General features: G+C 48.0%; 2 protein-coding genes across 4 annotated transcripts; one reads left to right on the top strand and one right to left on the bottom strand.

Annotated features, from left to right (window-relative positions):
- The first annotated feature begins 22 nt into the window (after window positions 1-22).
- Window positions 23-14,739, top strand: LOC133888626 (U-box domain-containing protein 6-like). Its single transcript, XM_062328936.1, has 7 exons — window positions 23-1,458; window positions 2,169-2,269; window positions 2,363-2,437; window positions 3,111-3,296; window positions 3,492-3,599; window positions 12,251-13,533; window positions 13,647-14,739. Exons 3-7 carry the CDS (start codon window positions 2,387-2,389, stop codon window positions 14,470-14,472), a joined length of 2,454 nt encoding a protein of 817 aa, XP_062184920.1. The 5' UTR covers window positions 23-1,458; window positions 2,169-2,269; window positions 2,363-2,386; the 3' UTR covers window positions 14,473-14,739.
- Window positions 14,740-17,438: 2,699 nt separating this feature from the next.
- LOC133888157 (probable inactive receptor kinase At1g27190) lies at window positions 17,439-20,890 on the bottom strand. Of its 3 annotated transcripts, none has more exons than XM_062328304.1 (2): window positions 18,696-20,890; window positions 17,439-17,869 (listed from the first exon to the last, which is right to left on the bottom strand). In XM_062328304.1, the coding sequence occupies exon 1, from the start codon at window positions 20,758-20,760 to the stop codon at window positions 18,874-18,876; it is 1,887 nt and encodes a 628-aa protein (XP_062184288.1). In that variant the 5' UTR covers window positions 20,761-20,890; the 3' UTR covers window positions 17,439-17,869; window positions 18,696-18,873. The 3 variants fall into 3 exon arrangements, with proteins under 3 accessions (XP_062184288.1, XP_062184287.1, XP_062184289.1); XM_062328303.1 differs by having other exon boundaries at window positions 17,439-17,845; XM_062328305.1 differs by having other exon boundaries at window positions 17,439-17,842.
- Between the last annotated feature and the right edge of the window lie 3,164 nt (window positions 20,891-24,054).

The following is a 24,054-nucleotide window of genomic DNA, read 5'->3' as shown; positions in this document are numbered from 1 at the left end:
TTAACTGAGGAAAGAGATAAGAAACAAGCAAATATGCATTGATATATAGAAATCTCTTTGTATTCTCTCTAAGAAATAACTATGGACATTGTGCATTAGAAGTGACCTAAGGTGGTGGTTCACCTAAAAAACCTATTCTTTAGAGTTCAGACTTTTTTTATTAGGATATAACTAAGTATGCACACACAATCTATACACAACACACTCATGTACCACGTACGCACACATGTGAGTGTCCTAAATATATGCTAGTCATATTGGATGACCTTAGACCTTCAGTATGCAAAAAACGCAGATCCTACTCAGCACGCATACGTATATGTATCTTATGTTACGTCCAGACAACATTCTAGGAACAAATGGAAGATAAATCCCTGCTGAGGCCTAAGTTCGATCCAAAATATCGAACCCGGTGGCACGTACTAGGACATCAGACCTGGAGCGACTGACCAGCCGAGCCATGTACTTGGACATCAGAGCACAGGCCATCTTCAAAAACGCCCATATCAGCACGCCAGCGCTGCATTATGTTTTCATCTCACCACTGTAGGATGCCAAAAAAAGAGTTGCAAAATGTAAGGGAGTCGGGAAAAAAGCTGCAAAACATGGTAAAAAAGGTATGAAGTTTTCGTGTGCAGACGATCTTAATCCTTCCCCCTTAACCACTCGGGCAAACCAGCTCTTGTTGCACATTTATTTATGATTTTCCAAAAATATAAAAACACGCTTCCTGTCCTACCGTGACTTGTTCACTTGCAAAGCCAGCCGCCGGCCCGTGCCACCCCTGCCTCCCGCGCCCCGCGGGGCCGCGGCAGCATCCTCCCCTCCCCAAACACCGTGCCCGCGGCTCCCGCCCCATGCCTGCTTTTCTACGCCTGCTACTTGGCTGCTTGCCCAAATCCACGCTCCGGCCAGTGATCACCCGCCGCCGCGGCCTTCGCCTCGCGCGAACGAGCACAATGGACCCGCCCCGCGCGGCACGCGACGTCCCACCCGGCCACCCCAACCCCCGCGCCATGCGTCGCCCAAGCCGGTCAGCCCCGTCGCCCCCTCCCCCCACCTGTCCGCTCGTTCCCCCAGCTGCTGGGCGCCGAACCGCCGTGCCTTTCCGCACACGGGCACGCGCCGCTGTCGCGAGTCGGCGCCCCGCTCCCGCACGTAAAACGCGGCGCCCGTCGACAGCTTCTGATTGGTTCCGCGAGGGGACAGGAGGCTCGACCCAAATTTAGCCTGACCGGCGCACGTGGTTTTCGGACCCCACGAGAATGGCAGCCTCTCCCTAACTGTCAAGGGCGCTGCTGTTGTTATTCGCCGTTCAACGGCGCCCAGGCGTTTTCCCTCTCCCTCCATTATTCTCCGGCCCAAGTTTTGCGCCTCTCGAACGAAAGCGCAAAGGCGGGGAAAGGCCAAAGAGGACAGGACGGTCGATGAAGCTGCCGAGTCATGGAGAGATTCAAGGTTTGCTCATTTGTCACCTGGTTAACCTGGGGTATGATTGCATCATGATTTTTCAGCATCAACAAATGCATTGCTATTTTTCTCTTCTTGCTCCTAGTTTATCTTTGTGAACTCTACAATAAATGCTGCTAAAACTTATTTCTTACATCATATCATGCCTTGTGCGTAAGCTTTTGATTATGGTGCTAAATGAAAAAAAATGGATAATCACTACTTTGTAAAAATATATGAAGTTTTTATGTAAACTTTGAACAATTATGTTGTGCGTGCATGCTAGTGGTATACGAAACAGCTCCCATCTAACTTTAGCTGGTTGGCGGATGATACATGCATTTTAGTCAGTTTTCCATCATCACGGTACCGTGTTTAGTAGCTGGCTGTTCTCTTAAATACGATGTTTGTAGTGATGGTTACAAAGTATCGACACATGCCATTAATCTGTAATTTTCTTCTCTTCCTGGTGCTGCTTCCTCATGGTGTTTGATTACATTTTTGCCTGAAGATTTCAATAATTGTTGACATATTATACTTTCGGGTATATTGTCAATGCAATTAGTATAACATTGACTCAGATTCATTATGTATTTCTCTCCTGATGATAATTTTTTTTTAATTTTGCATTCAAGTTTGTTCTTATTAACAAGATTTGCAGCAATTTTCTTTCAGCTTATTCGCACTTCCTATATTTAATGTTACTTCTGTTTTTCTAGGAAAATGGTTGCGTTTATAACCAGTTTGCATGCATGGTGAATGATTCGAGCTTTATGTTAAATGATGGCAAATACAATTGCAAGGCATCTGCGAACATTAGGTTATTGATTCCGCAGCTCATATATGCTCCAAGGATTCCTCTAGGTAGACTAATATCGTATTGTATAATTGACCCCCGCTGTTATCTTGGCAGATAAGATTTGACTAAGAGGACACAATGGAGAGAGTTGAGGTCGACGGGGACTTTATTGTTCCTGGCAATTGGAAGGTAATCCACTTGATCCGCTTCAAAACACTCGACCCTAGGGGAGAGACGTCCCGTAAGACATTTCAACTAGGTCGGGAAAAAGACCCCGAAGGCTGGCTACATAGGAAACTCTGAAAGTGGATATCTTAGCGAGGGACTTTTTATTTGTGAGAACTAGGATTCGAGCCCTGACCGATAGCCTTGCAACTGGAGGTCTTACCACCATACTACTCGCACGTTCTCATCCACTTGATCCCCTTCATTCCACCGAATGCTAAGAAGGATAAGGCTATGAAGTTCGTATTATTGGAATTCCGTTGTTCTTTGTGTGTGTCTTTAGGCATGGGAACCTTTCAGGACACAGCTGCCACAGCTGCTGAAGTTTCATTCTTGTGATGTTTGTCTATATAGGCGCCTTCAGTTAAGAAAGTACAACTGTATACTACAAATATCAACTATATTTTAAATATAATCATCAAACAATAAGCTTGTAAGGTTTGTTCCCTCAAAAAAAAAAAAGATCCCCTGAAAAAGTTTGTAAGGTCTGGTAGATAGTAAATCTCATGAAACAGTACATCTTTCTGTTTTTTTCTTGTCTTAGCTGCTCTTTTGTCGAATTAATAGTTTTGCTTATAATGATGTGGAATATTAGGATGGTCGATTAAGTTGGATTGTTCTTTGCCTCATTGTGCAGCTACATGGAGCACTATGTAAGCAACTTTACACACTAGTTCATGAAGTTTTGGATGTCATTCCTGCTCTGGAGACCACAAGGCCTGAAAGCAGTTCCGGACTTCTGGCATTGAGTTCCCTGAGCATTGCTGTCGAGAGGGCCAAAAATTTACTTCAGTATTGCTCTGAGTGTAGCAAGCTTTACTTGGTATGATATGTGTGAATGTTTTTGATATTTCCTACTTTGATAAGTAAAATTCTTAGCTGGATAAGTTATTTTCTGCTCAGGAAATATGATGGGTGTCCTTCATGGCATAGGACAAGTTTTGATGTATTCTATTTCTTATTCCAGCAATGCAAGTATTTTTTTTTTTTTTTTTTTTACTTAAACACTGCATTGCAGGCTGTTACAGCAGAGTGTGTTCTAACGAAATTTGAGAAGGCAAGACAAGCACTTCTGGAAAGTCTTCACCAAGTGGAAGAAACAATTCCAGAAGCAATCTATTCTAAGGTTGTCAATGATCATGCTGAAACTTAGACCTTTTTGTTGGACCATATATAGAGTTTCTACTACAAATTCTAACGGATCCTAATGGACTTGTTGATCCTAAAGGGGTCACAATTTTAATTACAATATTCCTGGATTCTAAGGATCCTAAAATACCACAGTTTTAGCATAGTTTCACATCATTGATGGAGCCGTTGCAGCCCCCCTCCCCCTCCCCGTGCGGCGCTTTGGCGACTTTTCCCCATCTCCCCTTTGTTCCACCAAAATCCCCGAAATTCCACAAATCCCTCCCAGATCGCCATCGCCCTCGCCCTCCATTGTCCAGATCTACTCTCGCTCATCAGAAAGATCCTCATTTTCCCTGTCTTCCATTCGTTCTCTGCTTGATGAAACCTTGCAGACAGCCATCGCCTTCCTCCCTGCTGCCTCCCTCACAAGACAATCAAGCAGTGTTCAGATCCACGATATCAGCCTCCAGGTTAGCAGATCTGCTGCCCAAGGACCCCATTTCGAAGGTGGCCAGGAATGGAGAATTGAAGATCCTTGCAGACACAGCTATGCTAGAGTTGTTAAGGGCAGCAACCCCCGCACCAATGTTACATTTCACGACATTCAAGCGTGCTCTGAGCCTCCTTCGCGCCCTCACCCAAGATGCGATGTGCGTGCTCCAACAAGTCGAAACAATGGCAATAGAGGTATGACAGCCACGTCGTGTCCCGTTTTCTTAGGTTGCGTTTACTCCCCGGGTGCAGTGGATGTGAGACAGATCAACGCTGTGAGGAAATCTAGCCACAGTGGAATCAATGCTCTGTCCTTGAGTCCTTCAATAGTACCTTCGCAGGCAGATCTTCACGCTCTGCTGCAGGCCTCTTCAGCAGATCAGCCTTCTCTGCATCTTCCCATCCCCGACGAGGACCCGTTGGCTCAGCTGCAGGTTCAGCTCAAGGAAAGATGGGGGGAAGCTTCTCGCCAGACAGTTTTTGAGCTCTCCCACCTTGGTCCCCAATGTTCACCACAACAGACCTCTAGACTCAAGGACGACGAGATCCAACGTGCACGGGGTGGCGGAAAGGACCTGACCACTCAGGCACCCCGCGCCACGCCCATTAATGGTGGCCACCCACCTCCTTACCTGCTGCATAGCAGGCAACAGAGCAATCTTCCCGCAATCCACGATAGCAACAGTCTGCTCCCTCGTCCGGGAGTTGTTTCCACCATTGCGTTAGAGCACTGGGCTCGAGAGAACGATCTTGCTTCGATAGTTTGGAACGAAGTAAAGCCGAGGTACTGATGGAGGAGGGAAGGTGTGCATTCAAAGCCTTTCCAATCTCGCGAACCTACTGTTTGGGCTAAGCAACGCCCGTTTTCAGCAGCATATTTAAGAAGAATGCAAGGCAGATGCTTCAACTACCTCGCTTCAGACCACCGTGACCCAACTAAATGCTGGCTTTATCATCGTTCTGGCCACCGCTCTAGCGATTGCACTATAAAACATCACAAAGTTCAGCCCCAACCCTTTGCTCAAAGTCACCGCTCTCCACTTTTCCCTCCCAGCGCTCCAGCAATCTCTCCTAGCCTTTTGGCTCTCAACCCGTTGCCTCCCACATCCACCTCTGTTATGGATTGTTTTCCCAGAGACCTAGCGGGCAGTCCACTGGAAGAGGTGGATGCAATTGCGACCACAGGGTGCATTGCGCGCTAGAGGGTGACGCTTTTAGATAGAGCTAATGTTTGCTGGCTAGCAGGGGGTCGGTCGGAGTCAGACCCGACTGTTCTATCTGATGCCCTAACTGTCGAGTTCCGCATCGCCATTCATGAATGTCAGGTTATGAAACACCATCCGGAGGACTTTCTAATCATTTTTTATAGCAGGCGCACCAGGGACGCTGTCGGAGGGTGAACTCTTGTCGCAGGGATCCCGAGAGACCCCTTTTTAGAGATTCGGCCGGGGGGATGATCATGAATGAGTTCGTCGGAGAAATAAATGGAAGTAAAAATAAATGCAACGGCCGATGGTGGGGGATGATCGACCTAGTGCAGGGAGACATAAATGCACCGGGGTTTAGACAGGTTCAGGCCGCACGGGGCGTAATACCCTACTCCTGTGTGGATGCAATATCCTTCCCTGAGGGGAATCCCTTAGGGATATGTCTGGTTACAAGAATATGTTGTATGGCTAAGAGCTTGAGGCTCCCTTGTTCTAGCTCTGCTCAAGCTTGCTTGCGGTGTTCTTTGTCTTTCTCCGTGATGTTTTCGATCGTGCTCTTCTTTCTGTATGCACATCTTTTTATGCACTCGCCGGCCACGACATACCCCAAATGGGAAAGAAGGGGCACATGTTCCAAGACCCCACGACTGAGAAAGGCGTCATCGTTTCCTCTGGGCTAAGTGACAGGGGTGGTGGAAAAACGCGGCGCGCGTCCGACCACCCGCCACTGTGGACGCCCTGGCGCCGGGCGCTGTTGAGAGGGCCCAGCCCGCCGAGCAGCCACAGAGGCACCCGGCGCGCCCACCCTGTCTTGTTCCTCTGCTAGGGCAGGGTGGCAGGCGGAACGCTTTGATCCTGGCAACGTTATCCCGAGATACACCGGATGATACGGGACGGGACCCGTGCAATTAATGACCCCACGCCCCTCTGCCAAAGCATGGCAGGGACTGACACTGCGGCGGGAGCAGTTGGGGATGTCAGGACGTCAGGATGTCAGGTCGCGCATGCACATTAAATGCGGCCTTGGACCTCTGACTGGTTGACACCTCGTCGGCGGGCCCCTCGGGGGCCCTTCTGGGTCGTCGGGGCATCAGGTGCTCTCGCACGAACCTTCGGGGAACCGAGTGCTCGGGGGCTGCCACGTGTAGCCCCGAGCACTCTCTCCCGAGTACTCTTGTACGATCTTTCGGGGAACCGAGTGCTCGGGGGCTGCCACGTGCAGCCCCGAGCACTCTCTCCCGAGCACTTTTGTACTGACCCTCGGGGAACCGGGCGCTCGGGGGCTGCCACGTGCAGCCCCGAGCACTCTCTCCCGAGCACTTAGCTCTTCTGACCATCGGGGGATTAGGGTACTCGGGGGCGAACGGGCACCTCCCCGAGCACTTTCTTCCCGGTACTTGGACTCTACGGGCTATCGGGGAACTGGGGTGCTCGGGGACCAGAGGCTGTGGCCCCGAGCACCTTCTCCTGGAAGTTAGATTTTCCTCATCCCGCAGGAGGGACCTCGCAGGATGGTGACACGTGGCGGACGGCTAGCCTGGCCTCAGGACTCAGGGACCCCCGATTCCTGATACACCGACAGACGCGGTCGTCAACTCTCACCAGCTTCCATACTGTGGATGCGAGTTCTGTTTTGCAATCTGGAGTGAGAGAAGATATACTGAAGCCACTTATTGGGGTTTCCATGTTCGCCTTCGGATCGAGGGTCTCCCGACTCATGCTTGCTTCGAGAAGGTGGTGGCACTTGTCATTGGAAGAAGATGCTCCCTGCACTACATCGAGGAGCATTCTAGACGAAGGGAGCGCACCTGAACCTATGACTTGTGGGCTTGGTGCTCCAATCCCAACTTCATCCCAAAGATAGTATGGATGACTATCTTTGATGCTGACCACGAACTACTACCCATTTCCATTCCTCTTCCGTAGGTTGAGATCCATCATGATAAGCCATCCGACGTGAAGAATGGGCAGACATACATGATATTCATCCACCTTGAGGTCATCCAGGACCTGGCCTTCCTCACTGACACCCCGTCGGACCCCCACCACAGCAACAAAAGGTGTGAACGTGTCTTGGACTGGCAATACGGGGTTCCAAATGGAGGTGTGCAACTGGACCACCTTCCTTAATGTCACTGTAGCCTGGATGGCGGTGGACGCCGAGATCGGGATGGAGACACCGATGAAGAATTACATCGGCGTAGCCCACGCCATCGCCACAGCCGCTCCCTCTGGTCGCATCTCTCGCAGTCGTGCCATGATGAGGGCAACGCTGTTCGGGGCAGTGTCCAAGGTGGCCGGTACAAACACCGTAGGATCGGTGCCGCGCAAGTGCTATTCGCGTCACCACCGAGAAGCTCAGTCCATCGTTACCAACATGGTGTCCAGAAGAAGCAATTGCGCAAGAGGATTTCTTTCGCAACTCCGATCGCCATGATCTGCACCTCGCGTCGCCACACAGATCCGACTATGATTTCAGGAGGCACTTGCCGCGTGGAGCCGTCGCACCTTCTGCTGCCTCCAGGAGGTGCACCGGTTCTGCTCAACCTCCTTCCAAACACCACGACGCTCTCTGCTACTCATAGTGCCTTTTATCCAATGCTTGTTGAACTGGATGCTTCCTCCTCTGTTGCAGGACGCAACAGTCTCTTGGTTGGCCTGCTCTCCCCGCGGGTGGCTTCTCTAACCTGCTCTCCAAGTCACGTTACCACCAGGGATGTTGCGGCCATCTTTGACTCGTCCCCATCGCACTTTGAAGGGCAACAACTTCCACCCAAAGATGGCCACTTTCAACCATCCCTGCCAACCCCGATGCCCTTGCTGGAGGACGCACAATTCAGCGTTGAAGTTCTTGCTCAAGAAGAGTTTCTGGTGGAAAATGGCCTGCATGCTCAAGCCTCTTCAGTTGATGGAGTGTACATATAGGTATCAAATGTACAAGATTTCATTGCCTCTGTCACCAACCCCATTGAAACACCCATAGTTCAGGGCACTCCAATGACCATCACTCCCGTGTCATCTCCAGTTGAGCCAAACTCCCTAAGCATACCTAGAAGAAGTAATAGGCTAGCCAAGAAATCGACCCTGGGCAGGGATCCAGTTCAGATGGCACAAGATGTTTTATCAAAAAAGCTGGGGGCCTACCACCCTCTTCAGTCGTGATTCTGATTCTTTTAACTCTTGCACAAAACATTTCATACAGCCGCTCTCAAAGGTCGCCATAGATGTGATCAAGGCCTTGGTGGATAGCGTAAACCAACACCAGAAGAAGGGCGGCTAGAACAATATTGTGCCAGTGCCAATCCGGGTGAGCGGATCTACCACTGCGTGATGGACGCATCATCTTCACTCTGTTTAGTCGTGTGCCTGTGTTTAGATGGATCTCCACCAAGTGTGTTGCGGCCCTAGTAGAGCTCCTACTTCCATGTTGTCAGTTGGTTGTATCGCGTTCGTTTCTTTCACTCCACCATCAGTTCGTCACCATTTTGTCTTAGGCCAGCATACTGTAGTGTTCCTGTTGTCTGACAGAACATTCTCCTTCGGGGCAAGATGTAGTCTCCCTGTAATTTCAACCATGTTTGTTATGCAATCGTAACTGCAGGTATTTGAAAGGGTGTTTAGGATGGCCTTCTAGGTCGATCCCACCTCCATTTTGGAATTCCTTCCCGTTTTTATGTCGTAGCGCAATTGTAACTTGTTATGCTGGAATGTGCGGGGTGTGAACACCTCGGCAAATCAGACTGCTATCAGAAACCTCATTCAATCTTATGGTGGCACAATTGCTTGTTTGCAAGAAACAAAGATCCAAGCATGGACACCTCTTTTGTTGATGAAGACACTGGGTCCAGATTTCACTGAACACTTCGCAGAACTCCCTTCAGTTGGCGCCAACGGTGGTGTGCTTGTTGCTTGCAACAGGAACTTTTTCTCACTGTCTGATCCTCACCTCTCTCAACACTCGATTTCAGCGATGATCACAATGTTAGCAGACAGGAATTTTTGGTCATTGACTTCAGTCTATGGCCCATAGGGACATGCCAAGAAAATCACGTTCATCAATGAAATCTGCCTTCTAAAACCTTTGATGAAGCGGTAATGGCTTCTTGTGGGATTTCAACCTCATCTCCAGTCCGACTGACAAGAATAATTCCAGGCTCAACCTTCCAATGATGTGATGTTTCAAAAGATTGATAGATGATTTGGCGCTCAAGGACCTTAAGTTACATGGTCAGTGTTTCACCTGGAGCAACGAACAGAGTGAACCCACCTTCACGAGAATAGATCGTTTCCTTGTAACTTCTGATTGGGAAGTTCTTTTCTCGGCATCTAATCAGCATGCCTTATCATCAAGTGAGTCTGATCATGCGTCGTTATTCCTAACTGGGGAAGCTATGAAGCCGACCAGTACTCCCTTCCGTTTTGAGTCTTTCTAGACATCCATGTCTGGTTTCATGGACACCATTCAAAATGCATGGTTGCAGCCAGTGCTTGTTTCGGATGCCATTTTGCGATTTTATGTCAAGCTAAATAGAGCGGCAAAGACTATTAAAATCTGGGAAAGGCAAAACATAAGAGACATCAAACTTCGCTTGGCAATAGCTCATGAGGTGATCCTCTTGCTTGACGCGGCTCAAGAAGTCAGACCGTTGTCCTCCGAGGAAATTGACCTTAGGAAACACTTGAAAAACAGAGCGAACGCGCTTGCGGTGCTGGAGCGGATGCGAGCTAGGAAACACTCACGATGTGTTCACATCAAAAAGATAGATGCTAGTACAAAGTTTTTTCACATCAAAGCCAATGGCAGGAAGTGCAAAACATACATCCAAACGCTCCAAACCGCTGAGGGTACTGTCTTCACATCAAGACAAGGAAACTGTGGTGCATAAGTACTTTGTCGAGCATCTAGGCAAAAATGTTCCGCGCCAACTCGCCATAAATTGGGATAATCTGGGGTACCAACAGAGAGACCTTTCAAGCCTCGAAGCTCCTTTTGATGAGCAAGAACTGTGGGACACAATCAACTCCTTGCATCCAGAAATGGCCCCAGGCCCTAATGGTTTCATCGGCTTGTTCTATAGAAAATGTTGGGCAATTATAAAGGAAGACCTAATGAAAGCAATTCATACTTTCTATTGGATGGGATCAGATAAACTACATTTGGTAAACACTGCTAACATAATTCTTCTTCCCAAAAAACTTGCTACCATGACAGTCGCCGACTTACATCCAATAAGTCTTATTAGCAGTCTTGCCAAAATCATCACTAAGACCCTTGCAAACAGGCTGGCACCTCATCTTGATGATCTGGTGCGGAGGGGACAAAGTGCTTTCATAAAGAAAATGTCTATTTAGGATAATTTCCTCTATGTGCAAAATGTGATCAGAGACCTGCACAAGCACAAGCATCCGACATTGTTTATCAAGCTAGGTATTTCTAAAGCCTTTGATTCGTTAAGTTGGCCTTATTTACTTGATATGCTCCAACATCTCGGTTTTGGGCAAAAATGGAGTGATTGGATCTCTTTCCTCCTAGCCACCTCCTCGTCATAGGTTCTGTTAAACGGAACCCTAGGAAAACCATTCAATCATGCTAGGGGATTAAGGCAGGGCGACCCGCTCCCCCCGATGCTTTTCATCCTTGCCATAGACCCACTTCAAAATATCATCTTCTATGCCACACACCATAACATTTTAAAGCCCCTGTTGTCAAGATCAGTGAAGTTAAGATGCTCCTTGTATGCAGATGACGTAGCCATTTTTGCAAATCCAGATAGACAAGAGTTGCAAGTGCTCCAGCACATACTCCATGCATTCAGCACATACTCCTTGAGAAAGAACTTCACTGTCAAAGCTAGCCTTACCCATCAGAGATGGCTGCGGCATATTCAGTTCTTGGAAAAAGATGAAGAGCTTCAATAGCTAATTGTCTTATGGCATCTAGTGCGAGACGTTGCCCTACAGTCCAACACTCGGAACTCTATCTCCTTGAAATGGCGATAAATGGGCAATATACCACTAAAAGTGCATATGACATCTAGTTTGTGGGATGCATTAAGAAATATAGCATCCAGAAGATTTGGAGGGCCAGAAAACAGAGCAAAAAAGCAAAATGTTTTCTTGGATTCTCTTGCAAACAAAATCCTCACTGCTAACAATTTGACTAATCGGGATTGGCCACACAACTATATCTGCCAATTATGTGATCAAGAGGATGAGACCGCCGTGCATTTGTGCAAGGATTGTGTTTACATAAAGGAAGTTTAGATGCACATTTTGTCTTGGATGCATTTTCAGAATTTGCCACTTTTCAATCCTTACTTAACGCTAACAGGATGGTGAAAAGCCGCAACAAAAGTGATTGACAAAGAACTTCGGCGTGATTTCAATGGAATTATAATTATCTTTTGGTGGAATATTTAGAAAGAGAGAAATCGAAGAATGTTTCAACATAAAAAAGAGGAAGCACTCAAGGTGGCCCATATCATCAAAGAGCACATCGGCGATTTTTACTTAGTGTTCTCCTATTTTCTTAATTTTCTCCTGATGCCTTTCCCAAAGTTCTCCCAAGCCTGTTGTTTTGCTGTCACATGTCTTTCTTTGGGGGAGTTTTTAGTTGTTGTTTTGGCCACCTCGTTTTTGTTTCCGGGCGGATGTTGCACCGGTCTTTCTGTTCTCCGGACCATCCTATCTCTTTCTTTTAGTTTTTTTACTCCTTTTTACTCATTGTCTAATAAACGGCAGATCTTCCGCCGCCTTTCTTAGAAAAAACATAGTTTCACTGCTTCTTTCAATACCTTATTACCTGTGATATGCTCTCTTTATTGATGGGCGTTTTTACTTACTGCTGCAGCCTGTAGCCATTAATTGTTTCATCTTGGATTTTTTTTTTTGAGGAATAACTTGGATGCTTAGTTCTCTGATAATTATCCGCTTTCTAAATTTTCAGATCGAGGAGATAACACAGCAGCTGGAGAAAGCAGTTTTTGCTCTGGATCAGTCTGAAAAGCGAGTTGGTGACGAAGTGAATCAACTAATTCAGGATGAGAAGAAATCTAATGGGTTCCTTGATGACAATGAGCTTGAATTTTTCCGCCAAACTGCTTTTCGGGTTGGTATTGCATCATCCACAGCAGCTCTTACTGAGAGAAGAGCGCTTAGAAGGCTTCTTGAGAGAGCCCATGCAGAGGAAGACCTAAAAAAGGAGTCGATTGCGGCCTACCTACTTCACCTCATGAGGAAATATTTGAACATATTCAAGAGCGAAACAACAGATTACACCAACTCCCAGTGCTCAAGTCCTTCTTGCTCCACCAGTTCAGTGTCCAGCTCGATTGATCTCCATGGAAATTGTCAAGCCCTTGAGAGACAACTACCTATTGTTGGCTCCTTCAGTTTGAGACAGATTAAGGGGCTATCAGGGAGCATGCCATTGCCACCTGAGGAACTTAGGTGCCCAATATCCTTGCAGCTCATGTACGACCCTGTCGTTATCGCGTCTGGTCAGACATACGAACGAGCTTGCATTGAGAAATGGTTCAACAGTGGCAACACAACCTGCCCAAAAACACGCAAAGAGTTGCCCCAGCTCTCCATGACACCCAATTACTGCATCAAGGGTCTGATAGCATCTTGGTGTGAACAGAATGGGATTCCAGTTCCATCTGGACCGCCGGAATCTCCCAAGCTAAAATATTTGAGGATTTCATCCCTGAAAAGTAGCACATGCCTGGTGACTAATGGCGTTAGCACGGTTTTGTTCGAAGAGACCGGTGCAAAGGATGACAGCAAGTTGGACAATGAGGTTGCTTTGGAGAAGTTTTCTCGTCAGAACTCTGGAGAGTCCACATCCAAGACAAGCGTAGAGAAAGTCTCTCCAGAGAAGTGCTCTCGTCAGGGCTCCAAAGAGGCTGCATCCGAGATATGCGAGGTTGAAGATTCTCTGGAGAAGTGCTCTCATCAGGACTCCAGAGAGGATGTGCCTGAGAGATGTGAGCAGTGGCTCCATGTGCTGAATAAGAATGATGCTGAGAGTATGGATGAGCAACATAAGGTGGTTGAGCAGATCCGAGTCCTGTTAAAGAATGACGATGAACTTAGGAACTACGCGGGTACTAATGGCATTACTGAACCACTTATCTACTTTCTGAAGATGGCTATCTGCAGAGAAGATGTGCATTCTCAGGAGGTTGGAACAATGGCTCTTTTCAATCTTGCTGTCAGCAATGACAGGTAAATATCAACTTTGCTTTGTTTGCTCCACCATAGTGTACCTTAGTAGCACCACAGGTAAATGGCTTGAGCTCAGATGCCCTGGTTATTCCACCTCTGCATTTTGTTTCCAGGAACAAGAGACAGCTGCTCTCAGCTGGAGTGATCCCCCTGATTGAGCAGATGATACAGAAACACGAGACCTGCGAGGCTGCCATCGCAATGTACCTGAATCTCTCCTGCCTCCCCGAGGCGCAGGCGATCATCGGTTCGAGCGATGCCATCCCTTTCCTTATCAAAGGCCTGCGGGAAGACGGCTCCCGGAGCAACACCTGCCGTCTGGACGCGCTCCTCACACTATACAACCTCTCCCTGCACGCGCCAAACATACCGTTCCTCCTCTCCTCCGGCATTATGGAGAGCCTCCACACCGTACTGACGCCGTCCTCTTCATGGACGGACAAGGCCCTCACCGTCCTGCTCAACCTGGCGCTGACCCGGGGTGGCAAGAAGGAGATCGCCGCCAACGCGGCCATGGTGGGCGCCATCGTGCTCATCCTCGACAATGGTGAGCCCGCAGAGAAGGAGAAGGCCGTCTCCTGCCTCTACGTCATCTGCAGCGGCGACGAGGGCTGCAGCCAGACGGTGCTCCAGGAGGGTGTCATCCCCGCTCTGGTGTCCCTGACGGCCAACGGCACGGTCAGGGCCAAGGACAAGGCGCAGAGGCTGCTGAGGCTGTTCCGGGAGCAGCGGCAGCGTGAGCTCGAGGAACTGCAGCCGCGGGTGCATCTGCACGAGGTGGCGAATCAAGCATCCGTGCAGCAGGAAGAGATGGTGGTGGCCGCGACGCCGCCAGCGACCAAGCCGAGCGGCAGTAAGAGGCAGCGGCTGTGCAGGTCGGGGTCGAAGAGGTTCACCAAGGCCTTCACCTGCCTGCTCAAGAAGTGGAATCTACGCTGAGGAAGATCATCAGCAACTGACCGCTGAACTGTAAAACTGTACTGATATCTCCCTGACAACTGTTGTGCTCGTCGCGTGTGTTCTGGTACCCATTCCTCAGTCCTGAATCAGTAATAGATGTTATACCATGAGATAGAGGCAATTCCTCCCATGCCAAAGATTGCGTCAATGACACGCGAGCTTAGGACCCATACGACAGACACAAATGATGATATATCTGGATTATGATATTACCAGTGTCATAGGAGAAGTTATTTCAAATTATAACACCTATCATTGTCCTAAGAAGAAAAAACTATCTCCATAAGATAATATTGTAGGTACCTTATTCTCGTCTTTCCAGAGCTTCCCGTCACATATTGGAAGAATAAGAATGGTTGCATTCAGGTCCACATTGACGTAAAAATGGTGCTTAAAATCTTCAGCTGGTGCAAGATAGCTTCTATTCTTGTCTTCTAGCACCTGATGACAGCAATTTAAATACGACAATTGCACAATCTTACGCTATAACTGCACCACCTGCTGCTATTTCTTCTTCAAATACCGAACATGTACCGTTTTTTCAAAAGGACAGCAAGAGAGTTGTTAAAATATATTAAGAGAAGATGATAAAAACATAAATACTAGGAGTTTAACTGACCCTTTTAAGAGCTTGATCAACAGAAGACGACTAAGACTCCAGAACGCCTGAGACTCCAGAACGCCTAGATAGGCCCAAGCCCCAAAACAATCAAAATTAAGAAACAAACCTACTACAAAGAAAAATAGCTACTCCTCTAAACCATTTCTCATGCTCAGTTTCTTTGGTAGATGTCCTCTTTTGTTTGCATGCAACTGTGTCCACGTCAAGAGCAAAACATGGCACCGTTTGGCTTACAATACTTAGTAGTCACTCACTTGTTTCACACACGTGAAATCAATAATAGTGTGACAAAGGTAAAAAATTTCACATGAAAAAATTATTGAAAAACAAAAGGTTGAGAATGCACCCCTATAGATGGAAAGAAATAATGGTGTATTAATACTTTTTAATGTTGATATTGCCTATTAAGTTTCCAAACAATTGAGAAGGGAGGAGATAGAGGGACCAATTTTACTTGTCGATCGTTTAATCGTGTAAGATATATGATGAAAATCATTCAGATCTGTTATAACTCGTCCATTTTATAAGAGTATAGATTCGATTATAAAACTTGCATTTGCTAAAAAAATGTAACATGCTTGAGCAAGTACAAGCCGATCATAAGCCCAGCCCAGCAGAAACCAGCGAGAAGCCCATCCATCCGCGGTACTAGGCCCAAAAAGTTTGAGCGAAACTGCCATCCGAGCTGAACCACCCAGAACTTGGGGTCCGACCTGGAGTTGTCCATTTTTTCATCTCATCACTCGGTGTTGCCGCGTCTCCTTACCCCAAACCCCCAAACCAAACTGAGAATGAGCAACGATCTTATCCTCTCTCGCTAGCGTTCTAGAGGTGACGAAAGCGGTGACTCAAAAGTGGAACAAGCTCCTCGCCGCCGATTCGGCCGGCCCTCTCGTCTTCGACGGCCTTCTGGAGTCAGAGGAGGAGGATGGTCCGACCCCGTGGTTAGTAGTATTTGCTCTTTGTAGCGTATATTTTCTAGGGTTTTTCTAGTTTAGTTCCTCGATGGTGTCGGTTTATAGTGTCAGTGTGAAGGAGTTTTTGTTCCTCAGGAGGTCGGCAGTGGTGTGGCATCATTCGTGATGTCTTCCCTACCATTCTCCTGTGGAGATTTGGCTTTCTCCGAGTCAAATCCATCGACAGGCTGGTAGTCTTTGGATTTGGCTATGTGAGCTTTGGTGTATGATGCATCTCTGGGAAGGAGAGCGATCTTCAAGTCCGGGTTGATGATGTGCTTGTCGGAGGCGCCGATTCTCCCTTCCGAGCCGTTGGCATGCTCGATGGCGTCGAGTTTAGTTATGGCCGACGAGATTGCCCGAAGCATTCTTCGTTCTCAATGTATCATGGTTACGGGATGTTACTCTTTTTGGCTGCTAAAAATCTAATGACCTTTAATGGTCCCTCCTCGTTGGTGCAGATTTCGGTTCTGGTTCCCTCAACAATATTCGACGAAGATGGATCAGAGATGAAGCTTGGAATGTTAGCGACAGAACCTGTGCTTTTTTTCTTCCCAGGTTCTTGTTTTTGTTTTGTAATATATCTATGCTACACTTGATCTATTAAAAGTCACCCCCTTCTCAAAATTAAAAAAATATATGAGAATAGGGTGACAACGGGGAGGCCGAGCAGGGCGATCAGGCGGTGTGGTGGTGGAGAGGGCATCAGGGACGGGGAGGTTGGGCTGATGGGCGAGTAGGTGACGGTGTGAGTTGGGCTGGGCCAGCTGAGGAGTGAGTTGGGCTAGAATTTCAGAGGTCCCGTGTGCACACGTGGTGAAATCAAAAACCCAAACCCCATCTAACTCGTTTCGAGTACCCAACCTGTCAAATCCATAGATGAAAAATTAGATCTAAATCTGAACCCGTCAGGTACAAAATCAATAGGTACTCAAACCCCATGGATCCAATTGACATCGCTGATCCCTTGTGTTAGTCCGTTGACATGAAAAACCCGCACCACGGTGACAATAAAAAATAAAACCGGCTTCTACTTCGAAGAGAGCCGACACGGAACAGCATCAGACCATGGTTGTTCACTATTGCCACACTCTTGAATCGTGTAGGCCCCGTCCCCATCATGCGTAGTGAGTGCATAGGGAGGTAAGATGTTGGTCTGTCAGACAAGGCACGATCATCACTGCAGCCGATCTGATGATGCCAGCTGTCCAGCCCACTCAGTCATCCATGGCCACAACATAGAACCATGGAGATATGGAACACACAGATACTTGTAACCCTGATTTCAGAGTCAGCTATGCTACCCGCTAAGCACCGGTTGATACAGAGACGGTCCAAAATGGCAGAGAACCCAGCAACAACACAAAGACAGCCAAATGAGCTCTTTTAACCGTCAAATATGAGCTACATTAGCACTAGCATTGACTGAAAAAGAAGAAGAAAAAGATAGCGCAGCTGTTTTGTCTCGAGCTGTAGCCATTTTCTTAGGCGCAACGTGCCCTTGTCAATCCGGACAGAACAACTACCAATAATCTAGCACAATTAGCTGCAAGCACCAGCTAAGCACATGATTCGAACAGAGAAGCAAAAGATACATCTCGTCTGTTCGTCTTCACCCAAGTACAAATTCCCAGGGATGAAAGCTAAAATATTGTGTTGTCACTTCACACTTGAATATTTATCCATCTTGATCTAACTACGCGGGTAACAGACCAGTCAAGGCGCCGAGCAGCGCTCGCTGTCACTCGGTGAGGTCAAACTTCGGATTTTCCTGCTGCGATGGTGACAATTATGTGAGCTGTTATATGCACAGGAATTGGTTATTGTTCTTTTTGTCACAGAGAGCTGACTTTCAAATCAGATAAAGCATACAATACAACATGACAACTAGATAAGACTTGACCGGTATACCGCCAACTTAGACTAGAAAAAAATAGCTGGAAGAACAGCTCCCTCAGAGAGATGATGTTGAAGGTGCCATTTTTCCTTTGCTCATGCTTCCAAATAGTATAAGCTTATAATATAGAGCAGAGACCACAAGTAGATGCCCCAAGGCTCACAAGTTTAACACACGGTACGAAGCAGCATTGAATTACTGAAACATTTCTAACTACAGACCCAAGGCTCACAAGTATAACACAAACTACCAGGTTCTCGGAAAAAGTATAACAGATGGTATGCAGCTCGTAAGTTTAAGCATTCCATCGTTCAAAAAAAGTTTAAGCATTCAAATGAAACATTTTTAGTCGGATCTTGTGGGTTTCATCTCTTGTCTACCCAACTTACTTGGGACAAAGGCTTTGTTGTTGTTGTTGTTGATTCAAATGAAACATTTCTAGCTACCCAGGGCCCAGCTTAATAGCTATTAAGGATGCTGAGTGAGGTGGGGAAAAGAAACGATGACAAATAGGATTGTTTGGTCTATAAGAAAATAAAATTTCGGATGGCAAACAAACTTTTGTAGGGACTGGGGACTGAAGAGCATGCTGGTTGTTCCAATAAGGAACTAAGGAAGGTGATATCAGGATTTAGGCACATCAAGAATTACAGTTCCGTACAGACACTACAAGCACTAGCAATAATTTAAAAGACATACAGAAATGCAAACTGATATTACAGCTTACATGATTATCGCATCCCGAGATGATGCAAGGATTGAACTGAACACCCAGAGATAGTTTTGGAGTCAATATGGTTGGCTCGGCAGTCATTATGCCCCCTGATCAATCCAAAGCAAGGCTACACACATAGCATCATTGAGCCTGACCGCGGTTTCACAATACAAAGTGCAATCAGCATCAGCTACATGGTGTCCGAATCTTCCTTGTTATAGGCCAGCGGGAACTCATCAAACTGCTCCGAGAAATCACAGTCCTCCCCAATGCTCTTCAAAGAGTGATAAACCCGATACATTGAGTGCCTCTCCCTCGGGAGAGCATGGGTACATGCAAAAGCGATCTTCAAGAACTCGTCAATCTGCGCATCATGGCCCATTCCGCGCAATGGCTTATCAACAACATCACTGATCCGCCCAGAAGCTTTGAGCTGATTTACCCAATCGACCAATGTGCCCTTGAACCCTTCACCCGCCGCATCAGTTACCACAGCAGCAGCCTCCTGCCCACTCACAAGCTCAAACAATACGACCCCAAATGCGTATGCGTCGGTCTTCATGGTACCAACTGGATTGCTAGCGTACTCTGGGGCAACATATCCAAACTCCCCAAAGTCCCCATTCAGGAAGGGACTCGTATCACCACCCTCGCCAGGCGCCATCCGGACCAGCCTCGTGAGCCCAACATCGGTAATCCGAGCCTCATAATCCTCATCAAGAAGCACTGCGCTTGAGCTCAAATTCTGGTGAATCTGCGGAACCTGGAACCCATGGTGCAGCCACGCAAGCCCCCGTGCCGCCCCAACGGCAATCCTAAGCCGTGTTGCCCAATCCAGCGGCGCTTCTCCTGGCTTCTTCATTACCGACAAAAGAGCCCCGCTCTCCATATGCTTGTACACCAACAGCCTCTCATCCTCAACAACACAGAACCCCAGAAGTGGCACGATGTTGGGATGACGCAGCTGCCCAATCCGCCCCATCTCTGCCCTGAACGCCTTCTCTGAGAGCGGACACGAGTGCAGACGCTTGACCGTCAGCGCAGACCCGTCCCGCAGGACGGCTCGGTAAGCCGTCCCCGCCCGTGAGCTCCCAGCGACCACGATGTGGCTTGTGTTGAAGTCCTGCGTGGCGGCCATGAGGTCAGCGAGCTTGACCTTCACTATCGGCTTCTGGAACAGCGACACCGGGGCCAACCGGTTGTGCGCAGCGCGCAGCCTCTCCGCCCACCAGCTCCCGTCCTCCCCTGACTCGCTGCCCCCGCGCCTGTGGCGGCGGCGCCCTCCCTTGCTCTTCCCGGTGCAGCGCCAGAAGAAGTAGGCGAGGAGCAGCGACGCGGCGGCGCCGAAGACTCCCGCAGCGATGACGATGCCGAGGCCGGTGCCCCCAAGCCCGCGGCCGCAGTGGGAGGACACGGGGTGGCCACAGAGGCCCGAGTTCCCGGAGAAGGACTCCTTGGGGAAGCTCGCGCCGAGCTGGGGCGGGATCTGGCCATCGAGGAAGTTCCCCGAGAGGTCGAGCGACTTGAGGCGGTCGAGCCGCGCGAGGGACGCGGGGATCTGGCCGGAGAGGGAGTTCCCGGAGAGCTTGAGTGAGTTGAGGAAGCGGCAGTTGGCGAGCTCGGCGGGAAGCGGGCCGGAGAGGTGGTTCCCCGAGAGGTCGAGGGAGACGAGGAAGGGGACCCAGTCGCAGAGCGTGGGGGGGATCGGGCCCTTGAGCGCGTTGTCGGAGAGGTCGAGCGTGGTGGCGGCGCGGCAGTACTGGAGCGAGGAGGGAACGGGGCCCTGGAGCCCGAAACCGGAGAGGGAGAGCGAGATGACGCGGGATTCCTGCATGTTCCAGCAGGAGACGCCGGTATACTCGCAGACGGCGCCCCCCGAGGAGTTGGCGAAGCTCCAGGACGCGAGGCGCTGCTCCGGGTCGCTGAGGCCGTACTTGACGCCTTTGAGGCAGCGCCAGTCGTCCTCCTGCGGCGCCGCGGGCGCCCCCGCACCCGACGGCGCGGGCTGCGGCGCGGCGGGAGGGAGGGGGGCTAGGGCGACGAGGAGCAGGAGGGCGAGGAGGCGTGGAGGAGGCATGGCGGATGGGATTGGTGCGCGGTGGTGGGGGAGGGGCCGGGGAGTGGTTTGACCAGGTGGGAGACTGCTCGCGGGGGTGGTGGAGTGGATGGGGAGGGAGCAGGCAGCGAGGGAGAGAGGAAGTAGATGGGGAGCAGGCGGGCGTGGCTTGTGTGCGCGCTCGGCTCTAGTGGGGTTGGTTTGGTTTGGGTCGGGCGTGGACCGGGCCGCGGCGGGGCCGAGTGAAAATGGTAACGGGAATTCCTGTTCGATCGGGATCGTTTCGGTCTAAATAACAAAATGGTAATCGGTATCCGTTTTTGTATTTTCTGCTCATCCTTTTCAATTTCGATGCTGAGAAAAAAAAATAGTACTAAAAACGGTTTGGACAGTTTCAATCATTTTCACTTTCTTACTATTTCCAACCCTTTTCAGCTCTTTCTCTTAAGGTCACCCAACACCCATATATTTGAAGTTATTTTCATAATGTAATCAAGGTTATCCTCATAGTTAAATTGTGTATAGGTTTCCAATTACTTCACATCAATTATTTATCATAAATGGATTCATGTGTCTCCAAACTAGTGGTGAAAATGATACTAATATGATCTATTGATTATTGTTTATTGTACCTAAACTTTATATCGAAGGTAAATCCTTTACAGTGATTCTGGGATATGCTGGACAGTGGGTGTGTGGACGGTGTTTTCGGAAACGGGTGTGTGTTTGGTGAACTAGGAGACATAAGGAGTTATACAAGTTTGGGTCTCCCGGAGGATAATAGCCCTACGTCATGTGTGTTATGAAGGATTTCAGTTGATTACAGATGATATTTTTTCCTAGTTTACCGCTCCTGCCATTTGGAACGAGGACCTTGTCCCTTTATATAGTAGGGAGGAGGAGCATTTACATATGGATCTAAACAAAAAGACCTTTACTCATCCTAATATCTAATCCAGACCATAGTTACGGAGGACCAGACATGCCCACTTGTTCTGAGAGCACCATACGTCTAGTTGCCGTGTGTCTAATACCACGGGACGGGACAAGGTCATTTTGTGCCGACTCCATCCACTTGCCTAGTCGGGCTGCTGATGACGTCCCATCCGCCGTGTGCTGTCGTGCTGGCCTGCATAGTTCTATCTCGTAGCATATAAATGCTACGAGACGGGATAGTACCTTTCTGCGCCGATCTTGTCCACTTTCCTAGTCGAGCTGCTGACAACGTCTCATCCGTCATGCGTCACTGTACCGCCCTACAAAGTTTTATACCGTAGTATTTAATGTTACGGGACGGGACAATACCCTACAGCGCCGACCTCGTCCAGTTGCCTGGTTGGGCTGCTGATAACGTCCCATCCGCCGTGTGCCACCGCATTTAATGCTACGGGATGGGACAATACCCAACTGCACCGTCCATGACTTCGTCCTCTAGTGCTGGCGCCTAGGGAAAGAAAATACTTGAGTAGATATTAGCGACTGCGCTCTACACAGCTTGCGTCAAATTTGGCCCTGCGACTAATGAGGCTGGTTGCGGGTGTAAACGATGGTATAGGGAAACTGGTCGGATAGACGTTTAGACTGGTCGCTGTGGTCGCACGAGCGACCATACTTTGGGGAGTATACGGCTCTAGTTGTTAGGTCCCCTGCGGAGCCCGTTAGTCAGGGTACCCCTTTACTTAATACACTGATACTTTGGTTCTTACACTACTCCTGGATTGATCTGGTAGAAAATACAAATCTGCACTTGCTTTTATCTAACCCACTATTAACAGTTTAACACTGCTCATTTGCACTTTGAAGTTTTTTCCCCTAAAATACATGTCATATTAAATATGTGTTGTCATTCGTCTTATCATATAAAATATGACGTATTGTCATATATTTATATAACTCTAGTCATGTCATGTATGACTTCATTAAACTTGTCGTATGAGATATGTGACTTATGAGCTACAGTTTTGTGTTTTCATTAGAATTATCGATTTCCATCGATATTGATATATTACCGATCTAAAAATGTTTTTTTCGATTTTTCGGTACAGTCAATGCCATATCCGTTTTCGGTATTATTTCTTCCGATTTTGTTTTAGGAAAAAGTGAAACTAAAAATAATTTTAGCATTTTCAGTTGTTTCCGACCGTTTTTGTCGAAGATTAGTTCTCAATAATATGTCCGTAAATTGACTGGGTACCTTCAAGGGTAGGGATTAATCACGAAGCGAGACAAAATGATGTATACAGGTTTGGGCCTCCGATTGGAGTAATACCCTACATCGTGTGAGGGTGTTGCTGCCTTGTATTGATGATCTCGAGTATAAGCAAGATGGCTAAGACTATTACAAGGAATTGATTGGATCTAATCTATCATAGGGTTAAAGTCGTTGAGTAACTCCTCTGTTGTTGCCTTTCGTGTTGTTCGTTGTTTTTGTTCGTTCTAGTTGTCCCCTCCCCCCAGCCTTTCCACCTTATATAGGGTGAGGTATCGATTGTAGTCGATAGAGAGTTGTCTTTCTTGACGTCCAAGTAGATAGATCTGTTCTGAATACAGGTCATATTGGTTTGGGTAACTAATCTAAACCTTCTCGATATGTACTTCATTGATTTCGGGTATACCAAGTACCACTGATTCGGTTTCGTGATATCTGGAGTTGTCGAACATGTGTTGTATATACCTTATCTGTATATGATGTACTTCTTATGCGCATATACACCATAGTTAGATATTCGAGAGTAGCCCCATAACTCTACTCCGGAGGAGAGGTTTCCATATGCACCCACTCGAGTACTGCCAAGTTTAAGCTTGGTCGAGTAAAATGGATTAGTCTCATGGTCAAAATAATTGAGTATGGATAGATCTTTTCTCGAGTATCGAGTGGAAGCTCAGTCGGGTTGAGCACCCTGTGACTAACCGCACTCGGAACTTGAAGAAAAAAATTTAAAGAACTCAACTTATCGACACCCAACTCCGAATAGAGTTAAAAAAACCTTTTCAAATTTGAAACGGCAGGTATTGGCGCATTTAATGCGGCCAGAAGGGTGTGCAAAGATTCGCACGTCGTCATCATTCTTTTTTTTTACGCCGGTCGAAGCGTTGTAAAGGTGGGAGTGGTTGAAACGGCGGTAACTTTTTGGTTTTTACCCGTAAGACCCGGACTTACAGCGACCATTTTTCGTCCTTTGCCACCAGTCTTCCTGCACAAGCCTCTCAGCTTTCCTGCACAATCTGGTAGTTTACATACATGGATCACAACTCTTCCTTACTGATTCCGACTTCCTCCTCGCCGGAGAAGCAGTCGGACACAGTAGTCGTCGG

This window comes from Phragmites australis, chromosome 13 (genome assembly GCF_958298935.1).
Source record: "Phragmites australis chromosome 13, lpPhrAust1.1, whole genome shotgun sequence".
NCBI lineage: Eukaryota > Viridiplantae > Streptophyta > Magnoliopsida > Poales > Poaceae > Phragmites > Phragmites australis.
The sequence above is the reverse complement of the archived record's forward strand: the minus strand, read 5'-3'. Positions and strand labels throughout refer to the sequence as shown.